At 40.3% G+C, this 26,032-nt stretch overlaps 1 protein-coding gene across 4 annotated transcripts in view; it reads right to left on the reverse strand.

The window, feature by feature from the left end:
- nmt2 (N-myristoyltransferase 2) overlaps positions 1–26,032 on the reverse strand; it is a 65,174-nt gene that overhangs the window by 35,068 nt on the left and 4,074 nt on the right. Inside the window, exon 2 of one of the 4 annotated variants that reach the window (XM_059972238.1) lies at positions 2,259–2,397. The exons of 1 other annotated variant lie outside the window; for it this stretch is intronic. In XM_059972238.1, coding sequence (XP_059828221.1) covers positions 2,259–2,397 — 139 coding nt within the window. Of the gene's footprint in view, positions 1–2,258; positions 2,399–26,032 lie in introns of those variants that run through there. 2 more of the 4 variants (XM_059972239.1, XM_059972240.1) reach the window with 2 other exon arrangements.

Genomic DNA, 26,032 nt, shown 5'->3' on the forward strand with positions numbered 1-26,032 from the left:
AGCGTGGTCAGCGGGAAGTGCCAATGCTACTGGCCCGGAGCGTGGTCGGCGGGAAGTGCCAATGCTACTGGCCCGGAGCGTGGTCGGCGGGAAGTGCCAATGCTACTGGCCCGGAGCGTGGCCGGCGGGAAGTGCCGATGCTACTGGCCTCCCGGAGCGTGGCCGGCGGGAAGTGCCGATGCTACTGGCCTCCCGGAGCGTGGCCGGTGGGAAACGCCGATGCTACTGGCCCGGAGCGTGGCCGGCGGGAAGTGCCGATGCTACTGGCCCGGAGCGTGGCCGGCGGGAAGTGCCGATGCTACTGGCCTGGAATGTGGCCGGCGGGAAGTGCCGATGCTACTGGCCTCCCGGAGCGTGGCCGGCGGGAAGTGCCAATGCTACTGGCCTCCCGGAGCGTGGTCGGCGGGAAGTGCCAATGCTACTGGCCCGGAGCGTGGCCGGCGGGACGTGCCGATGCTACTGGCCCGGAGCGTGGCCGGCGGGAAGTGCCGATGCTACTGGCCCGGAGCGTGGTCGGCGGGAAGTGCCAATGCTACTGGCCTCCCGGAGCGTGGTCGGCGGGAAGTGCCAATGCTACTGGCCCAGAGTGTGGCCGGCGGGAAGTGCCAATGCTACTGGCCTCCCGGAGCGTGGCCGGCGGGAAGTGCCGATGCTACTGGCCTCCCGGAGCGTGGTCGGCGGGAAGTGCCAATGCTACTGGCCCAGAGCGTGGCCGGCGGGAAGTGCCAATGCTACTGGCCCAGAGCGTGGCCGGCGGGAAGTGCCAATGCTACTGGCCCGGAGCGTGGCCGGCGGGAAGTGCCAATGCTACTGGCCCGGAGCGTGGCCGGCGGGAAGTGCCAATGCTACTGGCCCAGAGCGTGGTCGGCGGGAAGTGCCAATGCTACTGGCCCAGAGCGTGGCCGGCGGGAAGTGCCAATGCTACTGGCCCAGAGCGTGGTCGGCGGGAAGTGCCAATGCTACTGGCCCAGAGCGTGGCCGGCGGGAAGTGCCAATGCTACTGGCCCGGAGCGTGGCCGGCGGGAAGTGCCAATGCTACTGGCCCGGAGCGTGGCCGGCGGGAAGTGCCAATGCTACTGGCCTCCCGGAGCGTGGCCGGCGGGAAGTGCCAATGCTACTGGCCCGGAGCGTGGCCGGCGGGAAGTGCCAATGCTGCCGGTCTGAAGCGCAGACAGATGGGCGCCGCCTCTAAACCTGTTTACCACACCAAATGTTCACGGGAAACCCGGTGCTAAAATATTCACAGACAATCTAATTCCGGCTCAGGGTTCCATAAGTATCAGAGCAGCTACCTCGCTGCGATCTGCTGAAACAAACTTTTGTCGGCCAATAGATCCTACAAAGGGGGTGGGCAGGCCCTGTCGCACTCCTCGTTTGGTCAGTCGCTCTCTCCGGACTACTACCGCCACGGCTCCGGCCCTGACATTGTCCTCTCACCGCACCCACTACCAGCCGCACCTGGCCAGGGCGTCTGGCGGCAGGCGGGCAGAGGCTGGAGTTCGGGCCAGGAGGCTGTCTAATGAGGCAATGAAGCCCTCAAAACTGCTTCGGTACCCTGAGTCCAAGCACCCTGCATTTAAAGACGAACCTGCTGAGTTTTTTCAGCAGGAAAAAAGTGAGCAGCGTGGGACAGCAGTAAGTGCCGAGAGCCGCGAAAACTAAATTGCGGAATAGACTGGAGATAAGGAACCTGCTTCGAGTATCGCTGTATTCCCGTCATGTCTAACACCCTCCCCCCCAGTCAGCCAGTCCACAAGAATATTGCCAATATTAAACCAGTCCGTGGTGCAAAAAAAGGGTGGGTACCCCTGGTGTTTATGCATTATTTCTACTTCCAGATTCCGGGGTTTTACTTCCGGTCTTTTCTGCCCCAGTGCGCGAAATCCAACTGATTGATCTAGGGTCGATCTCACCTTTCACTAAGGCCAAGGTAGGGGATCTTAGGCTTAAAAAGGTTGGTGACCACTACACTAGAGCAACTGAGAACATAATAAAGTATTCTTAACCTGATTGCAACTCTACTCTCAAAAGTCTATTACAGATGTAAGTAAAATCTCCAGTCTTCTCAAGAACCAAGCAGTTTAACTGGCAAGATACATTTAAATTCTATTCTATTTTGAAATTTTGCAAACTACATTTAAGGTAGAAGGTAGAATTGCATTCTTGAAACAATTTTACCCAAGAAATTAAGGTTTATAAGTTTTTCTTCACTACTCTGCACTTTTTACAAATATGTAGATATAAAAAGGTGACTTTACTTTTGAAGGAAGCTGTTGAACTTTGATTTCCTGTGAATCTGAAGCAGAGTCTGATTTGGTGCTGGCAGAACTTGGCTTTTCCTTCTTCTTTTTTTGCTTTTTCTTCTTCTTTCTGGTTCCAGTCTCCCCTCCAGGACTTCTGTCAACAAGTTTTGAAAGCATGGATATTGCAGTAATAAATTTTAAATTTAGCTGTACAACAATTCACTAATACCACAAATATGAATAGGCAAGTCATATGGAACAGCATTCTAAAGAGAATGGGCTACCTAGCTGATTAAATTTTCCCATTAGGTTATTTCACTCAGATTCAGAATTAACTGCTTTCATCTTCTCTTGGTAACCCAAAAAAAATATGTATTCCAGCAAGAACAAGCATGCTGGAGTTACATGTCACTGAGTATAAAAGATTGAGAGGAAATATTAATAAAACATATAAACTTTGAGGCAGTCAGTGTAGATTAATAATAACATCTTCTCCTCACTGATACTCAACACAGCTACACCTCAAGTGGTGTGCTTGGCCTTCTGTTCTATTCTCTGCACATTAATGCTTGTGTGGTAAAGCACAGCTCAAACTGCATCCACAAATTCACAAATGGCACCACTGTTTTTGCTGAAATCTTGGAGGGCAATGAGGAGGTGTACAAGAGTGAGAAAGTTCAGCTGGTTGAATGATGTCTGAACAATGTCACACTCCCTGTCTGCAAGACCCAAGGAATTGATTATGGACTTCAAGAAAGGAAAGTTGGGCAAGCAAGCACCAGTACTCATCGAGAGGTCAGTCGTGGAAAGGGTGAGCAGCTTCAAATACCTGGTGTTAGCACACTGATGCAATAAGGAACAAGGCACACCAGTGGAGCTACATCATTAAGAATTTGAGGAGATTTGGTATGTTCCTTAAGACTCTTGCAAATTTCTAAAGATGTTCAGTAGAGAGCATTCAGAATCAGAATTAATATCACAGGAATATATCATGAAATTTGCTATTTTAGCCAAAGCAGTTCAATGCAATGCATAATAATAATAAAAATACTGAATTACAGTATATATATATACACATAAAATAGTTACATTGGTAAGTAGTGCAATTAAAGGTAGTTCATAGTTCAATGTCCATTCAGAAATCGGATGGCAGGCAGGAAAAAGCTGCTCCTGAATCATTGAGTGTGTGCCTTCAGGCTCCTGCACCTCCTTCCTGATGGTGACAATGGGAAGAGGACATGTCCTGGGTGATGGAGGTTCTTAATGAATGATTCCGCCTTTTTGAAGCATCGCCCCTTGAAGATGGTCGGAATACTGGGGAGGCTAGTGCCCATGATGGAGCTGACTGAGTTTGCAACTTCCTGTAGCTTTCAATCCTGCGCAGTTGTCTCTCCACATCCCTCACCCCCCATACTAGACACTGATGCAGCCAGTTAGAATGCTCTCCAGGCTACATTTGAGGAAATTTGTGAGTGTCTTTGGTGACACACCAAATCTCCTTAAATACCTAATGAAATATAGTTGCTGTCATGCCTTCTTTGAAGCTGAATCAATATGATGACTCACGATAGATCCCCAGAGATACTGACACCCAGTACTTGAAATTGCTTACTCCTTCTACTTCTGATCCCTCTATGAGGACTAGTGTGTGTTTCTTTGTGAAGTCCACAATCAGTTCTTTGCACTTACTGACATTGAGGATAAGGTCATTGTTATGACACCACTCAACTAACTGATTGGTTGCATCACAGCTTGGGCTGGACATTCTATTGCACAGAATCACAAGAGGCTGCAGAGGGATTCTGACTCAGCTTGAAGACCCACACTCAATCATTTAGGAACAGTTTCTTCCCCTCTGTCAACAGATTTCTGAGCAGTCCATGAACCTATGAAAACTGCTTCATCACTGCATTCACTTCTGCGATTTTATATCTTTGCACTGTACTGCTGCTGCAAAACAATTAATTTCATAACATACAAGTCAGTAATAATAAACCTAATTCTGATTGGCAAGGTGGATGCCGACAGAATATTTTCCCTAATAGAGGTATTTAGAACTAGGAAGCCTAGTTTCAGAATAAAGAGTTGTCTAGAGACGAGGAGTAATTTCTTTGTTCAGTGGATCATGATTCATCATGAACCTTTGTAATTCTTCGTTGCAGATAGATGTGGAGGCAAACTAATTACATATGTTCATTTGGAAAGTGTCAGATATTTAAACTACAAAGAATAGTTTTACAGAAAATCTGCTCAATTTCCTTCCCTTTCAATTGCTTGACTTAAAGATTAGCTTGGCCGTTAGTTGAGTATGCTGAACAAAGACCCTTCTGGGATAATAAATCAGTGATGATGGAATGGCAGAGCAGACTCAATGGGCTGAATTGCCTAATTCTGCTTCTATGTCTTATGGTCTTTGGTAAACTACATTGCTATGTTTTGTTAAATGAAAGATCACATGTTCCATGATCAAATAGAAGTAAGCATGCAGTGAAGAAAGTTAATGGCATGCTGGCATTTATAACAAGAGGAATTGAGCATAGGAGTAAAGAGGTCCTTCTGCAGCTGTACAGGGCCTTGGTGAGACCCCACCTGGAGTATTGTGTGCAGTTTTGGTCTCCAAATTTGAGGAAGGACATTCTTGCTATTGAGGGAGTGCAGCGTAGATTCACAAGGTTAATTCCCGGAATGGCGGGACTGTCATATGTTGAAAGATTGGAGCGACTGGGCTTGTATACACTGGAATTTAGAAGGATGAGAAGGGGTCTGATCGAAAAATATAAGATTATTAAGGGATTGGACATGCTGGAGGCAGGAAGCATGTTCCCGCTGATGGGTGAGTCCAGAACTAGACGTCACAGTTTAAGAATAAGGGGTGGACCATTTAGAACTGAGATGCAGAAAAACTTTTTCACCCAGTGAGTGGTGGATATGTGAAATGCTCTGCCCCAGAAGGCAGTGGAGGCCAAGTCTCTGGATGCATTCAAGAGAGAGTTAGATAGTGGGGTCAGGGGATATGGGGAGAGGGCAGGAACGGGGTACTGATTGTGTATGATCAGCCATGATCACAGTGAATGGTGGTGCTGGCTAGAAGGGCAGAATGGCCTACTCCTGCACCTATTGTCTATTGTCAAATATTAACTTTTAAAAGTTATTAATTTGGGGATTTGGGTGCAACTGAAAGGTCAGCTTTTATTGCCACCCCTAATTTTTATAGGGTTGTAGATAAGGTGAATGGCTACAGTCTTTTTAAACTGAGAGGAAAATATTTAAAAGGGATATAAGGTACAACATAGGATGGATCGTTAATTATGGGGGACAAGCTGCCTGGGTACAGGCAGGTGTAATTACAATGTTTTAAAACCATTTAGGCGGATATATGAATAAATAATGCTTAGTGAGGGATATGGGCTAAATGCAGCCAAAGGGGACCAGTTTGGATAGACATCCTGGCATGCATGAACAAGCTGGGTTAAAGGGCTTGTTTCTCTGCTGTATAAGTTATATAGTTATATCACTGAGCCATCAGGAAAGACTGAATAGGTTAAGACTTAATTCCATCAAACATAGAAGAATGAGGGAGATTTGTTGGAGATATACAAAATTATGAGGGGTATAGATAAGGCAAATGAGAGCAGGCTTTTTCCAGCGAGGTTGGGTGAAATTAGAAGTCATGGGTTAAGGGGAACATGAGGGAGAACGTCTTCACTCAGAGGGTTGTGGGAGTATAGAATGAGCTGCCAGCGCAAGTGATGGATATGACAAACATGAGAAAAACTGCAGATGCTGCCTGGCCTGCTGAGTTCCTCCAGCATTTTGTAAGTGGTGGATATGAGTTAGATTTCAACATTTATGATAAAGTTGGATAGTTACATGGACTGGAGAGATATGAATGTCTCTGGTCCCAGTGCAGATCAATGGGACTAGGCAAAATAATAGCTTGGCATGGACTACCTGGACCAAAGGGCCTGTTTCTGCCCTTAATTGTCTATGACTCTGTGACTCTAATGCATTCTATAAGTTAAAAATGATGGGGAGAGAATAGGAATGTGGTGTAAGGTGAAGATTGGATTAGACATAATCATATCAAATGGCAGAGCAAGCTTAAGGTGCCAACTGGCCTATTTCTGCTCCTGTTTCTTTTATTTTTGTGCTTTTGAATGTTTCAGCTGTACAAAAAGGGCGTGATAGTTGTTACTTAAACTACCTTAGATATAAACATAAGAAAAAGAGGCCAGAGTAGTTATTTAGCTTCTTGTACTCTCCTGCATTCAGTACGATTCTGACTGATCTACACAGCACCACTTACTTATACTTAACATGTCAGAATCTAAATTAACACCGACATATGACAAAGCTTATTGTTTTGCCAAAGAAGTACAGTGCAAAAATATAAAAATATAAACTATAAAAATCAATAAAGAAAACAAAAGAAGAATGAAGTAATGCTCATGGGTTCATGGGCTGTCCAGGAAGAACAGCAACAACTTATCCAATGATTACTTATAATTTAATTAAGAAGATAAAATACTGGAAGTATTCAGCAGTCAGCGCTGTGTGCAGAGAATGGAAGTTCTTTTTGTACCTTATTGCGCCTTCAAACGCTACTTAGTGGAGCAACACTGATAATAAAAGAAATACAATGGAAAAAAAAATTAGCATTACAAATTAATTGCACTTCTTGTCACAAATTCTCTGGAAAACAAACTATGTTCATTTTCCATTGTATTGTACCAGTGAAATTTGCAAAGCATCAAAACAAAATAACTTTGTCTAAATAAATGTTCTCAATTTGAAAACAATAAATCTGTATCAACAGCACATGCCACAATATAGAAACATAGAAAAACTACAGCACAATACAGGCCCTCTGGCCCACAATGCTATGCCATACATCTACTTAATTTAGAAATTACCTTGGGTTACCCATAGCCCTCTATTTTTCTAAGCTCCACGTACCTATCCAGGATTCTCTTAAAAGACCCTATCGTATCCGCCTCAACCACATTCACCGGCAGCCCATTTCACGCACTCACCACTCTCTGCGTAAAAAACTTACCCTGACTTCTCTTCTGTACCTACTTCTAAGCACCTTAAAACTGTGCCCTCTTGTGTTAGCCATTTCAGCCCTAGGGAAAAGCCAATGACTATCTACACGATCAATGCCTCTCATCATTTTATACACCTCTATCAGGTCACCTCTGTCGCTCCAAGGAGAAAAGGCTAAGTCCACTCAACCTATTCTCAGAAGTGGGGTCTGACCTGGATCCTATATACCTGTAACATTTCCTCTTGGTTCTTAAACTCAATCCCACGGTTGATGAAGGCCAATGCACCGTATACCTTCTTAACCACAGAGTCAACCTGAGCATCTGCTTTGAGCATCCTATGAACTTGGACCCCAAGATCCCTCTGATCCTCCACACTGACAGGATTCTTACCATCAATACTATATTCTGCCATCATATTTCACCTACCAAAATGAACCACCTCACACTTATCTGGGTTGAACTCCATCTGCCATTTCTCAGCCCAGTTCTGCATCCTATCAATGTCCCGCTGCAACCTCTGACAGCCCTCCACACTATCCACGACATCCCCAACTTTTGTGTCATCAGCAAACTTACTAATCCATCCCTCCACTTCATCATCCAGGTCATTTATAAAAATCTCTAAGGGGTCCCAGAACAGATCCCTGAGCCACACCACTGGTCACTGACCTCCATGCAGAATATGACTCATCTACAGCCACTCTTTGCCTTCTGTGGGCAAGCCAATTCTGGATCCAAAAAGCAAGGTCCCTTTGGATCCCATGCCTCCTTACTTTCTCAATAAGCCTTGCATGGGGTACCTTATCAAATGTCTTGCTGAAATCCATACACACTACATCTACTGCTCTACCTCCATCAATGTGCTTAGTCACATCCTCAAAAAATTCAATCAGGTTTGTAAGACACGACCTGCCCTTGACTATTCAAGCCATGCTGACTATTCCTAATCATATTATGCCTCTCCAAATTTCAATAAATCCTGTCTCTCAAGATCTTCTCCAGCAACCTACCAACCACTGAAGTAAGACTCACTGGTCTATAATTTCCTGGGCTATCTCTACTCCCTTTCTTGAATAAGGGAACAACATCTACAACCCTCCAATCCTCCGGAACCTCTCCCGTCCCCATTGATGGTGCAGAGATCATTGCCAGAGGCTCAGCAATCTCCTCCCTTGCCTCCCACAGTAGCCTAGGGTACATTCCGTCCAGTCCCGGCGACTCATTAAACTTGATGCTTTCCAAAAGCTCCAGCACATCCTCTTTCTTACGATCTACATTCTCAAGCTTTTCAGTCCACTGCCAGTCATCCCTACAATCGCCAAGATCCTTTTCCATAGTGAGTACTGAAGCAAAGTAGTCATTAAGTATCTCTGTTATCTCCTCTGGTTCCATACACACTTTTCTATTGACACACTTGATTGGTCCTATTCACTCACATCTTATCCTCTTGCTCTTCACCTACTTGCAGAATGCCTTTGGATTTTCCTTAATCCTGCTCACCAAGGCCTTCTCTTGGCCCCTTCTGGCTCTCCTAATTTCATTCTTAAACTCCTTCCTGATAGCCTTATAATCTTTTAGATCTTTATCATTACCTAGTTTTTTGAACCTTTTGTAAGCTCTTCTTTTCTTCCTAACTAGATTTACAACAGCCTTTGTACACCACAGTTCCTGTACCCTACCATCCTTTCCCTGTCTCTCTGGAATGTACCCATGAAGAGCACCACACAAATATACACTGAACATTTGCCACATTTCTTCTGTACATTTCCGTGAGAACATCTGTTCCCAATTTATGCTTCCAAGTTCCTGCCTGATAGCTTCATATTTCCCTTTACTTGAATTAAACACTGTTCCTATCCCTCTCCAATGCTATGGTAAGGCAATAGAATTGTGATCAGTATTTCCAAAATGTTCTCCCACTGAGAGACCTGACATCTGACCCAGTTCATTTCCTAATACCAGATCAAGTACAGCCTCTCCTCTTGTAAGCTTATCTACATATTGTGTCAGGAAACCTTCCTGAACACCTAAAACCACACCACACACCTAACAAACTCCACCCCATCTAAACCCCTTACTCTAGGGAGATGCCAATCAAAATTTAGGAAATTAAAATCTCCCACCTCAACAACCTTATTATTATTACACCTTTCCAGAATCTGTCTCCCTATCTGCTTCTTAATATCCCTGTTACTATTGGGTGGTCTATAAAACACACCCAGAGTTATCAACCCCTTCCTCTTTCTAACTTCCACCCACAGGGACTCGGTAGACAATCCCTCCATAACTTTCTCCTTTTCTGCAGCCGTGACACTACCTCTGATCAGCAGCGCCACACCTCCACTTCTTTTGATTCCTCCTTGTCCTTTCTGAAACATCTAAAGCCTGGCGCTCTAAGTAGCCATTCCTGCCCCTGAGCCATCCAAGTCTTGTAATGGCCACAACATCATAGCTCTGAGTACTGATCCATGCTCGAAGCTCATCCGCTTTGTTCATGATGCTTCTTGCATTAAAAAAGACATATCTCAAACCATTGGTCTGAGCATATCCCTTCTCTATCACCTGCCTATCTTCCCTCTCGCACTGTCTCCAAGCTTTTTCTATTTGTGACCCAACCGCCCCTTCCCCCGTCTCTTCAGTTCGGTTCCCATCCCCCAGCAAACTCTCCCCAACTACCTTAGCAAACTTCCCCGCCAGGACATTGGTCCCACTCGGATTCAAGTGCAACCCGTCCATTTTGTACAGGTCACACCTATCCCAAAAGTGGTCCCAATGATCTAGAAATTTGAATCTCTGCCCCCGCTCCACTCCCTCAGCCACGCATTTATCCTCAACCTCACTCTATTCCTATATTCACTGTCACATGGCACAGGCAGTAATCCCAAGATTAATACCTTTGAGGCCCTGCTGCTCAACTAACTTCCTAACTTCCTGTACAGTCGGCCCTCCCTATCCGCGGGAGATAGGTTCCGGGACCCCCGCGGATATCAAAAAAACGCAGATGCTCAAGTCCCTCATTTAACCTGTCCCAGTGCGGTGGTCTTTAGGACCCAGCGGAATCCCGGACTTAATTTAATGTCTCAGTGCGGTGGACATTAGGACCTGGTGGCGCTGCTCTGAATCCGCAGTGTTTCTGTTCACGAAAATAATCACGATCATGATTGAAAATAAGGTGGAAGTAATAAAGCGATTGGAAAGAGGTGAAACACCATCGGTCATTGGAAAAGTGTTAGGCTACAGTCCGTCAACGATCGGAACAATTTTAATTGAGCAAGCAAAAGGCCCTGCCCCGATGAAAGCTACACTAAACAATGCAGTGGTTTAATTATTGAAATACGTATTTTTCTTTAAATGCATAGAAAGGTAAAATATGTACTATATACTAAGAAAAAAGTTTGACTAACTGACACTAAATAATACCGAATGTATCTGTTCCGACTTCAAATCCGACTTAAAGATGGACTCAGGAATGGAACTCATTCATAACCCGGGGACTGCCTGTACATTTAAGTCATTTGCCCTATTATTACTTATAATACCTAATACAATGTAAATAGCTGTTATACTGTATTGTTTAGGGAATAATGACAAGAAAAAATAGTCTGTACATGCTCAAACAACGAGTGCTGGAGAGAGAACTTACGGGTTTTCCCGATCCGCGGTTGGTTGAATCTGCGCATGAAGAATCGGCAGATAAGAAGGGCCGACTGTAGTCTGTTTTCAGAACCTCCTCCCCTTTCCTACCTATGTTGTTGGTACCAAATATGTACCATAACCTCTGGCTGTTCACCTTCCCACTTCCGCATATCGTGGACTCGATCAGAAACATCCCAGACCCTGGCACCTGGGAGGCAAACTACCATCCACGTTTCATTCCTGCGTCCACAGGATCACCTGTCTGACCCACTAACTATAGAGTCCCCTATTACTGCTGCCTTCCTCCTTTCCCTACCCTTCTGAGCCGTAGGGCCAGACTCTGTGCCAGAGGCACAGCCACTGTTGCTTCCCCCAGGTAGGCCGTTCTCCCTAGCAGTACTCAAGCAGGAGTACTTATTGTTAAGGGGGACAGCCACAGGAGTACCCTCTGTTATCTGACTCCTGCCCTTCCCTCTCTTGACTGTTACCCACTTATCTGTCTCCTGAGGCCCTGTGGTGAATTTTAGAAAACATTCTAAAAAAAATGTTTTAGAACAAGTGCAATCCAGAGCCATATCGCACATTAAGAATCTAAGAGATGTTTGAATTTTAACTGTTTAACACAATAGTGTCTACTACCCATCCTGCAAAATGTCCTGGGAATCTTTAAGATTCCAAATATTATCCACCAGATACATCTAAGCAGGATTGGCTGAATTGGCAAATGGGCTCAGAGGACCTCACAGGAAGACTGAGTGTTATGGGCGAGGTGGTCAATTGATTTATTATTGTCATGGTAGTGAGATAGAGACTAGGTGACCAGATTCTAATCCAATTTCATCTACAAGTAACATCACTGCACAGGGACAAATCGCATATAATGATGAGTCAGAGAACAGGGGGAAGTGAGAGCATTGTGGCATGGTGTAACAACAACGTTTCCCGTAAGGTCAGCAAAAGCCTGTCCATTGACTTCAAGAAGGGAGTAGTGCAGATGCTCCTGTTTAATCAATGGCCTGGAGGATGATTTTTGCACTAATTTTTTGAAGTTTCACTGTAATTTTGAAACTATATTCTGTTATTGATTTGCCCTTGTACTACTGTGATGTATCAAGTTTTGGAATGAACTGTAAGTTTTTCATGACATGCAAAAGAAAGTTAAAACAAAATTAGTTTTGCATGCCGCCCATACAGATCATTTCATTAAAACAGTGCATTGAGGGCAAACTATAACAGAATGCAGAATATAGTGTAACAATTATAGAGGAAGTGCAGTGCAGGTAGACAATAAGGAGCAAGGGCCACAACGAGATAGCCTGTGAGATAAGAATTCATCTTTTTTGCACACGAGTCTTATAACAGAGGGACTGAAACTGTCCTTGAGCCTGACAGTGTGTATTTTCAAGCTTTTTATGTACTGCCGGCTGCTAAGTTAACAAATTTAGCGAGATAATGTAGGGGAACTAATATTCTAGGTCCTATTGCTATCAGTGGAATGAGATATTGGAGTGCTCAACAAGCATTAAGGTGGATAAGTCCCAAGGACCTAATAGGATTTATCCTGTTAATTGAGACAGGCAAGACAGGGGATTGTTGGGGCCTTGACAGAGATTTTTCCATCCTGTTTAGCAATGCGTGAGATCACAGAGAACTTAACAAAAACCACTGTTGTTCCTCTATTTAAAAGTAAATGTAAAAATAAACCAGGAATTTATCGACCAATGAGCCTTGCTTCAGTGGTAGAGAATTACTGGAGAAGACTCGTAAAAACAGGATCTACTTACACCTGAAAAGAAAGACTTATTAGGGTTAGCCAGCATGGTTTAGTGTAGGGAAGGTCATATCTTACAACAATCATTGAGTTTTCTGAGAAGTTGACACAGATGACTGATGAGAGTAGAGCAGTGAATGTTGTATAAATGTACCTTAGTAAATCTTTTGACAAGTTCTTTCATGGTAGGCTGACTGAGAAGATTAAAGGACAAGGGGATCCAATCAGACTTGATAGATTGGAGTCAAAATTGGCTTGACCATTGAAAATGGAGGGTAGTAGTGGGGAGATATTATTTGGACTGGAGGTCTTTGATCAATAGTTTCCACAATGATTAACCTTTGGACTTCTATGTTTGTGATCAGTGGGCTGATAAGTAATTTTGCAGATCACAAAATATTCACAGTTGTGGATAGTGAGGAAGAATGTCAACGGGCACAGATATCTATCAGTTGTAAATTTGGCAGAGAAAAGGCAGATGAAGTTTAGTTCAGACAAGTGTAAAGTGAGGCACTTTGTGAGGTTAACCTTTAAGAGGAAAATATACTGTAAGTTGATGCAAAACCTTGGAAGAATTGATGTACAGAAGGATCGTGGAGTTCAAGTCCATAGTTCTCAGAAAGTGGCAACACGTATAGATTGAGTGGGGAAAGAACACATGCTGCAGAACACTTACCTTCATTGGTTGGGATGATGAGGATAAAATTCAGGAAGTTATAATGCAGCTGTATAAAACTTTAGGTCACATTTGGAGTACTGCGTGCAGTTCTGGGCGATGGGAAGGATGTGAAGAAGGTGCAGAAGAGATTCACCAGAATGGATCAGAGAGTATTAAGTATACAAAGTGGCTGAACAAACTTGGATTGTTTTCTCTGAGGTGTTGGAGGCTGAACAGTAATGTGATTGAATATCAAATACCAGAGGGCAATGGCTTCAAGGTAAAAGGGTTTACATGACAAGTTTTGTTTTATACAGAGAGGCATGTGTCATTGCTAAAGAAGCTGGTAGAAGCAGAATTGATAACAATGTTTCAAAGGCATTTCAATAAGAACATGAAAAGACAGAATAGAGAATAGATTGCGTAGGCATATGTGCAGTTTAATTGGCATCTTAGAACAAACATTGTGGGCTAAAGAATCTGTTCTATGCTGTACTGTTCTCTGTTCTAAGCAGGTTCAAAACTAATATTAATATATATTTTACAAATATGAAAGCAAAGGAAAGGTTGAGTCTTAGCCATGCGTGAAAGTAGGTTTTTGCATTGCCAATTAAAGTTTCTACTTGAGTACAGCACGAGAGGTTAATATTTTTTGTATTGACGATTCTGTATTGGTTCCACCTGTCAATGATATTCGTATTCCTTGAAACAGTACTCACGGAGATAACTGTGTAAGTGGATCCTTGAATTAATGCAATTTGTTTCTCTCTCAGAACATAATGTATAAAACATCTGGAACAAGCATGAATTTACACAAAAAAAATTATCAATTTCAATTAATCAAACTGGGCTTTATGGAATTTCACAGCCGAAGCTCATCTTTAATGGATTACATATTTCTTTTGCCTTTATTTGATGTTAGTGTCTCCTCTTGTAACTTGGTTTAAGATACGACTGAGGAGAAATCTTTCTCTCTCTGGATGTGAATTTTCAGTCTTAAGTGTTCATACTACCCCAAATAAATATTTAACAATATTGAATAAGGCAGGGACAAGTGCAACAGCAATTGTATGAGTGGACCAGTGTTAAGAGTGGGGAGGCTTGGCTCATCAGGCTTAGGCAACAACAGGCTTAAGCAACGTATGTATCTGGTAAGTTTCTTCTTCATTCTTTGTCTGTTAGTACACAGAACAGTAAAGATGGCTCTAGGGGCTGTGTTGTGATCTTTGTGTGAGATTTGGGAATTCTGGGAGACCTCCAGCCTCCCGATCACATCTGCACCGAGGTGCAGCTCCTCAAAGAATGTGTTAATGAACTGGAACTGTAGCTCAATAACCTACAGGAAACTGAAGAGTTTACAGATAGGAGCTAAAAGGAGATAGTCACCCCAAAGTTGTAGGAGGCAGGAAAGGGAAAAGAAATGGGCAGCCAGTGCAGAGTACCCCGGGACCATTTCCCTCAATATTAAATCTACCACTTTGGATACTGTTGGGAGGTACGACCAACCAGGGGTAAGTCCCAGTGACTGGGTCTCTGGCACTGAGTCTGGTACTGTGGCTCAGAAGGGAATGGGGGAGAAGAGGACTGCAGTAGCGATAAGAAATTCCATAGGTAGAGGAGTAGACACAAGATTCTGTGGATGCAAAAGAGACACCGAGAAGTTATGTAGTAACCCAGGTACCAGGATCAGGGATGTCTTGGATCGGGTCCATGGCATACTAAGGGGGAGGATTAGCATCAGAAGTCTTGGTACATATTAGCAGCAGTGACATACACAGGGAAAGGGATGAGGTTCTGAAGAGAGAATTTAAAGAGCTAGGTAGAAAGCTCAAAAGCAGGCCCTCCAGGGTAGTAATCTCTGCCTGTGCCACACACCAGTGAGGGTAAGAATAGGATGATTTGGCAGATGAATGTGTGGCTGAGGAACTGGTGAAAGGGCCAGGATTTCAGATTTCTGGATCATTAGGATCTCTTCTGGGATAGGTATGATCTGAACAAAAGGGACGGGTTACACCTGAACCCAAGGAGACCAATATCCTTTTGAGCAAGTTTGTTAGAACTGTTGGAGAGGGCTTAAACTAATTTGGCAGGACAGTGGGAGACCAATAGGGCTGAGGAGGTGGCAGTTGGCACCCAGACAGAGGCAGTGTGTAAGTGAGACTGTCAGGAGGACAGGCAGATGATAGAACAAAATTGAAAAGGGTGATGAATAGAGAATTGAAGGTGTTATACCTGAATGCACACAGTATACAGAATAAGGCAGATGATCATGTAGGACAGTTAGAGATGGGCAGGTATGATGTTATGAACATCACTGAGTCATGGGTGAATGAAGATTATAGTTGGGAGCTAAATATCCAGGATACTCATTATATTAAAAGAACAGGCAGGTATGCAGAGGTGTGGCTCTATTGGTAAAAACTGAAATCAAATCCCTAGAGAGAGGCAACATAGGATTGGAAGATGTAGAATTGTTGTAGGTAGAGTTGAGGAACTGCAAAGGGAAAAAGACCCTGATGGAAGTTACATACAGGCCTCCGCAGAGTAGCCAGGATGTGGTGTATAAGTTACAATGGGAGACAGAAAATGCATGTCAAAAGGGCAATGTTACAATAGTCATGGGAAATTTCAATATGCAGCTAGATTGGGAAAAAATCATGGTGGTAATGATTTTGGATCCCAAGGGAGAATATTTGTAGAATGCCTACAAGATGGTTTCTTAGAGCTGCTTGTGGTCGAGCCCACTAGGGAATTAGCAATTCTGGAATGAGTGTTATGTAATGAACCTGATTTGATTAGAGAGCTTAAGTTAAAGGAATCTTCGGGAAGCAGTGATTGAATTCACCCTGCACTTTGATAGGAAAAGCTAAGGTCAGATTTATCAGAATTGCAGTGGAGTACAGGCAATTACAGAGACATGAGAGAAGAGCTGGCCAAAGTTGATTGGAGAAGGACACTAGCAGGGATGATGGTGCAGCAGCAATGGCTGGAGTTTCTGGAAGCAATTTAGAATGTGCAGGATAGAAGATGTATTCTAAAGACAGGATGTTACAAACCATAGCTGACAAGAGAAGTAAAAGCTAACATAAACACAAAAGAGAGGTCATATATAGGATGAAAATTAGTAGGATGTTAAGATGATTGGGAAGGCAACTAAAAATATATTTAAGAAAAATGCACTGGAGAAATAGTAAAGGAGGACAAAGAAAAAGCAGATAAACTGATTAAGTAGTTTCCATCAGTCTTCACTGTGGAAGACATCATCAGTAAGCTAGAATTTCAAGAGCGTCAGGGGGCAGAAGTGAGTGCAGTTGCTATTACTAGGGTGAAGGTGCTTGGGAAGCCAAAAGATCTGAACGTACAAAAGGTCCCTGAACCAGACTATACCTCAAGGTTCTGAAAGAGGTAGCTGAAGAGATTCTGATGGCATGAGTACTGATCTTTCAAGAATCAATAGATTCTGGCATGATTCCAGAAGATGAAAAATTGCAAATATCAGTTCACTCTTCAAGAAGGTAGGAGGCCAAAGAAAGGATATTACAGGTGAGTTAGCCTGATCTCAGTGGGTTGGGAAGATGTTGGAATCCATTATTAAGGATGAGGTTTTTGGGTACTTGGAGGCATGGTCCAAAGTCAGAATGGCTTCCTTAAGGGAAAATCTTGTCTGATGAAACTGTTGGAATTCTTGGAGAAAATAACAAATAGGATAGATAAATGAGAATTGGTGAATGCTATGTACTTGGATTTTCAGAAGGCCTCTGACAAGGTGCCATACGAGGCTGCTTAGCAAGGTAAGAGTCCATGGTATTACAAGAAAGTACTAGCATAGATAGTTCATTAGCTGATTGGCAGGAGGCAAAAAGTGGAATTAAAGACAGCCTTTTCTCATTGACTGCCTGTGACTAGTGGTGTTCCACAGGGAGTCTGTCTTGGGTCTGTTTCTTTTTATATTATATGTCAATGGTTTCGATGAAGGAATTAACGGCTTTGTGGCCAAGTTTGAGAATGATAAAGTTAGGTGGAGCGGCAGGTAGCACTGAAGAAGCAGGGTGGCTGCACAGGGACTTGCACAGATTAGGAGAATGAGCAAAGAAGTGGCAAATAGAATACAGTGGTGGGAAGCGTATGGTCATGCATTTTGGTAGAAGGAATATAAGCAATGGTATTTTCTAAATGGGAAGAAAATTCAAAACTCCGAGGTACAAAGGTATTTCAGAATCCTTGCGCCGGATTCATTAAAGGTTAACTTGCAGGTTGAGTCTGTGGTGAGGAGGCAAATGCAATGTTAGCACTCATTTTAAGAGGACTAGAATATTAAAGCAAGGATGTAATGCTGAAGCTTTATAAGGCACTGCTGAGGCCACACTTGGAATACTGTGAGTAGTTTTGGGCTCCTAATTTAAGAAAGATGTCCTGACACTGGGGAGAGGTAAAGGGAGGTTCAAGAGAGTGATTCTGGGAATGAAAGGCATCATATGAGGGGCCCTTGGGGGCTCTGGGCCTTTACTCACTGGAATTTAGAATTGGGGGGAATCTCATTGAAACCTACCAAATGTTGAAAGGCCTAGATAGTGTAAATGTGGAGAGGATGTTCCCTATAGTGGAGGAGTTTAGAATCTGAGGGCACTACCTCAGAATGGACGGGTGTCCATTTAGAACAGAGTTGAGGAATCATTCCTTGAGCCAAAGGATGGTGAATTTGAGGAATTCATTGCCACAGTTAGCTGTGGAGGCCAGGTCATTGGGTATATTTAAGGCAGAGATTGGTAAGTCACGGCATGAAAGGTTATGGGGAGAAGGGAGGTCAAATAGCCCGAACAGACTCGATGGACCAAATGGCCTAATTCTGCCCCTATGTCTTATGGTCTAATATATAATTGATGTTTAACCCAAGAATATCAAGTCATTGCCAGCAGAAAAGGTACAGTATCACAGAAATTTACAGCACAGAAATTCATCCAACCGACTATTTTTCTGAGATCTGACATTTTACCCCAGCATTCTTAAATGCAGATTAACAAACAGCATTTATCTCTCACTGCAGCAATAGCTTCATCACTTGCAAACACCATCAATTTACTATCAAGCCCAGTCAGCAGTTAAGCTTATATCAGAAGCTCCCAAATATAATATCCCAACCCAGCTGTGCATAAACTGATCATCACTGGAATAAAGAATCTGATGTCAGTTTTAGCATAAGAACTAAACCCCAATTTCTTGACTTTTATACAGCAATTTCACTCATTTTTTATTTTCATATTCACTACAGACTTACTTTGCACAGAAGTTTCATAAATGTTCGACTCCATCCCCTACATTTTTACCTAAACAGTATTTCACTTGCCACCTATCAGTCCAAGGTTCCACAGTTTCCTTATTTACTTTAATCAATTCATCAAAATGCTCATCCTTACTTATAAATTGTTTTAGTGCTTCTTACAACTTTTTGACACAGTTGTATCATAATAGAAAAAATGCTTGCTCACATTTTTAATAAAAATCACTAAGTTTTAATAAAAACCATTGCAAACACTTTAATAATTCTTAGTTGATAGAACCAGGAGTCAAAGTCTCAGAATCTATGAGGAACTTATATTTTTTCAGAATTTCTATTTAGATGTCACCACAGGTGCAATAAAAACGTTTACCAAATACAAATATTTCAAAGTGCTGATTAAAATCAACTATTCTACATATGAAAACAACTCATTGCCCTGAAAAATTTGAGCTTATACTAAGTTGACAAGATACATTGATGCTGCACAAATGCCCCACTGTGACAACCTCTACAAGAAATATACTTAGTGCTTCGTAACATTAACATTTGCCATTACCAAATAATTCATTTTCAATGAAGTAAAGCTTAACTCCTGCAATGGGGAGAATTATGTGGTAACAACAGGTCATAGGCTAGGTATTCATCAGCCAATGACATGCTTTGATTCCAAAATCTCTTATCTGCCATCTAAAAGGAGAAGCCCCTATCCAGGGGTTTGAAGGGATAGCCTTCATTTGTCTGAATGAGCAAAGCTCCTGCAACGTTCAACAAGTTCAACACTATCCAGGACAAAACAATCAATTTTGAGTGTTACCCTATCTAACACGGAATGGCTGCAATGTACATTATGTAGAAGATTAAAACATCTTTTAATAAGTTATTCCAATGCTTCTCTTTGCCAAGGGTAAATAAATCATTAGTGGCAATCCATTGCTAATCTGATCTGGATCTATGCCTGCTGGGAGCTCTAAAAGGCAAAACTTGAACGTCCTTAAAATGGTTCAAATCTCAGTCCAAATGAAAGAATGCAAAATATTTTGGCTAAATTTGACATGTTATTGAAAAAGAATATTAACCAAACAATACAGTAAAAATGCTGTAATTATATCAGAGTTAACTGTAAATTAAATACAGATATGATGAATATATCTATAATTGCAACAAAATCCTGAGTAAATGTCATATTCATCCAGAACTTGCTGATAAACACCAGCATGTTCAAGACTTCAGGGCACGTACATTCAAACACACTTAACTCTCAAACCTGTTAACAAACTCTTGCTGGCAAATTTATCATATTACTCCACGACGAAGCTCCGTGCAGAGTAAACCATAAAATTACAGGATGTTCTCACCATTTATGCTAGGGGAATCTAATAGTGGATCCTTTGTCTGGTTATAGCTGACATAGGATCTACAAACCCATTCAATTTGATGAAGACTTTAAGAAAGTCAGATTAAATTATATTTGCTGTAAAAAGTTAAATTTACTGCACTTCTAAAAAATTATTTTCTAAAACAGTTTATCAAAAACATTTTTTTAAGATTTGACACTTGCAAACTTTTGCTGTCTGGCAAAAGTTTTTTCATCAATTTTTTCTGACCCACCTACTTAACCATACAGGACCTTGCGACTTAAGGTCTAGACATGCCTTTCATCAAGTTCAGCCTTCCAAAAAATGAACCTGATAAACATGCACTTGGTGTTGAACTTGATTCAGCAAATCCAGCTATGTTTGCTTTATGTTTTGCCACTTTGGAAATTGCCATTATACAGTGCACACCAATGTGGGAAGTCCTATTAAATTCAAGCTTCGTCTACTTTAGCATTAAAGAATAAAACATAACGTGTACAGCCAAGGTAGACCCAAGTTTTTTCATGACTTATGTGGAAATTGATCCTTAAATCCAGGTGATTTTGGCAGAGCAGAAAGTGGAGAAAACCTAAAGTTCCAGGGGAACTAAAAGATAATAGTGCATGGCAAATAATGCTGTTTCTGAAGGTACATCAGTTACAATCAACATCAACGCATCCAGGTTTAGAGGATTCTATTGACCTAGCCAAAGACGAGAGGCATTGAAGAGGACTTAGCAATCAATCTTTCCAAAAGACTAGATTCTTTCTAAATCTTTTTATTATTATTAGTAATATGGACAGAATACAAATGATATATTGATAAAGAAATTACCAACATACAAATTCCATTACATATGAAAAAAAACATACATAATAGTTACAATATAAATTAGTTTACCAAGACATAAGCCATAAAATATATGTATGAACATGGTAAATCTAAATATTTCATAATATATGATATAAAGAAAATAGAAAAAGAAAAAAAAATTAAAAATATATATATAATGCAAAACTAGCTAATCTACTAATCTAATAACTAATATAGAAGAAAAAAGAAACAAAAAAAGAGAGAAAAAAAAAGGGGGCTGTTTATAATATCTCACAAAAATAAGTATTCATCAATGCCGTCACTTCCGGTCCTCTCAACATATATAAGCTAAAAGCTGGGAAATCAAATGAACTTGGCACAGGGTCATATTACATCATATGAAAATGTTGAATAAATGGTCTCCATAACTTTTCAAATTTAATAGAAGTCTCAAAAGTACCACTTCTAATTTTTTCTAAATTTAAAATAACATCGTTTGAGAGAACCAATTAAATACAGTGGGAGGATTAATTTCCTTCCAATTCAACAATATAGATCTTCTAGCCATCAGAGTTAGAAATGCAATCATTCGATGGGCAGAAGATAAATGCAGTGAGTCTAACATTGGTAAACCAAAAATTGCGGTAATAGGATGAGGTTGTAAATCAATATTCAAAACCGCAGAAATAATATCAAAAATATCTTTCCAATATTTCTCCAAAAATGAACAAGACCAAAACATATGAGTTAAAGACGCAATTTCAGATTGACATCTATCACAAATAGGACTAATATAAGAGTAAAAATGAGCTAATTTATCCTTGGACATATGGGCCCTATGCACGACCTTAAATTGTATTAATGAATGTTTGGCACATAACGATGATGTATTAACTAATTGAAGAATTCTATCCCAATTCTCACTAGAAATAATAAGACTAAGCTCTCTTTCCCAATCCTTTTTAGTCTTATAAAGAGGCTCTGAACGATTCTTCATAATTATATTATAAAGTTTTGAAATAAGCCCTTTTTGAAAAGGGTCTAATTCAAATAAACTCTCCAAAATATCTGAAGACACAAAATTTGGAAACGTAGGGAGTACTGAACTTAAAAAATGTCTAATCTGTAAATATCTAAAAAAATGAAATCTAAGCAAGTTATATTTGTTGGATAATTGCTCAAAAGACATGAAACAATTGTCTAAAAATAAATCAGAAAATCTTAGTTTTCCAAGCCGAATAAGCTTGATCTATAATGGAAGGGTGGAAAAAACAATTAGATACAATAGGACTATTTAAAACGAATTGAGTCAATCCAAAAAATCTCCGAAATTGAAACCATATACGCAAAGTATGTTTAACTATCAGGTTGTCAATTTGTTTCGGCAATTTAGAAAGAGCAAAAGGGAGAGAAGTCCCTAAAATAGAACCCAGAGCATAAGCTGATACAGATTTAGTTTCTAAACTCACCCAACAAGGGCCAAAAGATCCACCCCCATCTTTCAACCAACATAACAAATATCTAACATTAACTGCCCAATAGTAAAATCTGAAATTAGGTAATGCTAACCCGCCTTCCTTTTTTGTCTTCTGTAAATATATTTTACCTAACCTGGGATTTTAATTCTGCCATATATATGAAGAAATTTTAGAGTCAACATTAGTAAAAAAAAAGATTTCGGGATAAAAATTGGTATCGCTTGAAAAATATATAAAAACTTTGGTAAAATAACCATCTTAATAGCATTAATCCTACCTATTAGGGATAAAGATAAAGGTGACCACTTAGTAAACAAACCTTTAATCTGATCAATTAAGGGTAAAAAATTAAATCTAAATAAATCTTTATGGTTTTTTGTGATTTTGATCCCTAAATAAGTAAAAGAATCATTAACTAATTTAAAAGGTAAATTTCCATAAATTGGAACCCGTTTATTCAAAGGAAACAATTCACTTTTATTAAGATTTAACTTATACCCAGAAAACTCACTAAATTGAGCCAATAATGATAAAACTGCTGGGATGGATTTCTCCGGGTTAGAAATGAATAGTAATAAATCATCTGCATACCAAGATAACTTATGAATATCTGTCCCACGATTAATACCCAAAATATCCTGTGATTGTCTGATGGCAATTGCCAAAGGTTCTAAGGCAATGTTAAATAGTAATAGACTAAGAGGACATCCTTGTCTAGTGCCCCGAAATAGGCGAAAAAAGGGAGATCTTTGATGATTGGTAAACACTGAGGCTACTGGAGTATGATAAATCAAGTTAATCCATGATATAAATATCGGACTAAAATTAAACTTCTCCAACACATTAAATAAGTAAGGCCATTCAACTCTATCAAATGCTTTCTCCGCATCTAATGTAATCACGCATTCTGAAGTGTCATGTGAGGGAGTATAAACAATATTCAACAATCTCCTAATGTTAAAAAAAGAATAACGATTTTTAATAAAACCGGTTTGATCATCTGAAATAATTTTGGGTAATACCTTCTCCAATCTAGATGCCAGTAACTTGGAAAAAATCTTGGAGTCTACATTCAATAAAGATATAGGTCTATAGGAAGCACAGTTAGTAGGGTCTTTATCTTTCTTCAATATTAGAGAAATGGAAGCTCTATAAAAAGATTGTGGCAAATTCCCCGATCTAATGGCTTCCTCAAAAACCTTACCTAACCAAGGGGAAAGAGTAGCTGAAAAAAATTTTAAAAATTCAACTGTATAACCATCTGAACCCAGTGCTTTCCCAGAATTCACTGAGGAAATAGCCCCTTTAATTTCTACATCTGTAATAGGAGTATCCAATATCAAAAGATCATCAGATGATAATCTTGGAAAATTTAATTTTCCAAGAAAATCAGACATGGTATTATGATCTTGAGGAAATTCAGATTGATACAGGGAGGTATAGAAGTCTTGAAATGCCTTATTTATCTCATCATGATTAACTGTCAGATTCCCATTCTGCTGACCAATCTTAGTGATTTGACGTTTAACCAAAGCATTCTTCAATTGACTAGCTAACAGTTTACCAGATTTATCACTATGTATGTAAAAATCAGATTTAGTTTTCATTAATTGATTTTCAATCGAGGAAGTAAGTAATAAACTATGTTCCATTTGAAGTTCAACCCTTTGTTTGTAAAGCTCCTTACTAGGAGCAATCGAATATTTCTTATCAATCTCTTTAATTTTATCAACCAATAAAAGAGTTTCCATTTTAGTACGTTTCCTCAAACCAACAGAATAAGAAATAATCTGTCCACGTATATACGCTTTAAAAGTGTCCCAAAGTGTTCCGCAGGAGATATCATCTGTAGAATTAGTTGAAAAGAAGAAGTCGATCTGCTCCTCCATAAATTTTATAAAGTCAGAGTCTTGCAACAAGGTAGAGTCAAATCGCCATTATCTGGCATTAGAAGCTGTATCCGTAAATTTCATAGAAAGTAATAATGGAGCATGATCAGAGATAGCTATAATATCATAGTTACAACCGATTACCAATGGAATAAAACAAGAGTCTACAAAAAAATAATCAATTCTCGAATAAGAGTGATAAACCTGTGAGAAAAAAGAAAACTCTTTGTCTTTAGGATGCTGGAATCTCCAAATATCAAAAACTCCATTGTCAGTCAAAAAAGAGTTAATACAAGTGGCCGACTTATTAGGTAAAGTCTGAATAGATAAAGATTTATCCATCGGAGGATTTAAACAACAATTAAAGTCACCACCCATTATTAACTTATATTCGTTTAGATTGGGTAAAGAGGTAAATAAGGACTTAAAAAAGTCAGGACAATCCACATTTGGAGCATAAACATTAACCAAAGCAACCTTTTTATTACAAAGTAAACCCATAATTAACAAAAATCTACCATTCGGATCCGAAAAAATATCATGTTGAACAAATGGAATAGAGGAGTCAATAAAAATTGAAACACCTTTTACTTTAGCATTCGAATTTGCGTGATACTGTTGACCCCGCCAAAATCTAAAAAAACGAAATTTGTCCTCCTTCCTCACATGAGTTTCTTGTACAAAAATGATATGAGCATTAAGTCTTTGGAATACTTTGAAAATCTTCTTTCGTTTAATTGGATGATTTAAACCATCAGTATTCCAAGACACAAAATTAATGGTCTGAGCCATAATTCTAAAATCAACCCTTTGGTATAGAAAGGGTTAACCAACTTATAAACTCATGCACCCGGAAGAGGAACAAAAGTAATGAGAAGACTCGGAAGTGACGACAACACAGACATATTTGAAGTTCAAAAACAGCCCAAATAAAAAAACTAACACAAACTGGTGTAAAAAAAATAGAATTAGAAAACAGACCATCCCCCCACCCCCCAAGAGAAAGAGAAAAAGCCAAAATATGACTTAAAAAGGGAAAAAGTAAGACTACTCCTACCCCCATGTCAGCTGAAGAACACTCCATATATAAAGGATATATATAAAAGAATCACCCCAACTTTAAAAATTAAAATCGCTATAATAAAAACCATATTTCTAAGTATAGTTAGTTGTAAAAAAATAAAAATATAATCACTAAAAAAAATTATAAATCGGGCTCTAGCCCAGACAAAACAGAAAATATTTATGCTATGATAAGTGATGCATTGTAGGAAGAAGATGAAAGAAAGAAAAAAAATAACGCCATCTTAAGCAAAGCCAAAAATCTTTTTCAAAAAACCACCATCTTAATCAAAGAAAAATTCACCTTCAAAGAATTAAAAATATACCTTCAAAGGAACAAAGTTAATGGACAAGTATGTAGTATAATGGTTAAAGTGTATAAGGCAGAACAATTAATATGGAAAACACACTTTCACTTAAATATAAAGTATAGGATGAACCTACACCAATAACCAGATTTTAATTCTGGTTTAAGAGATCGAGAATCATCTTACACGATCAGAATCGTTCATTTATTAGAGACCAATGTCTGTAGCAGTAGGAAAGTTCTCCTCCAGATATTTTCTCACTTCTGAATTTGAAAGGAAAACCTGTCGTGGAGCATTCGACGGAGAAATTCAGAGCTTCGCAGGGTATAGGAGCGCAGGTTTCAGATTTTTCTCATAACATTCAGCCATCAACGGTTTAAAAAGAAGCCTTCTTTTGAAAAGGTCAGGGCTAAAGTCTTCGACCAGGCGGAAGCAAAATTCTTTGAATTTAATCATTCCTGCCTGACGAGCTGCTCGTATAAGTTGTTCTTTG

The sequence above is a fragment of the Hypanus sabinus genome, chromosome 6 (assembly GCF_030144855.1).
Source record: "Hypanus sabinus isolate sHypSab1 chromosome 6, sHypSab1.hap1, whole genome shotgun sequence".
Taxonomy (NCBI): Eukaryota; Metazoa; Chordata; class Chondrichthyes; order Myliobatiformes; family Dasyatidae; genus Hypanus; species Hypanus sabinus.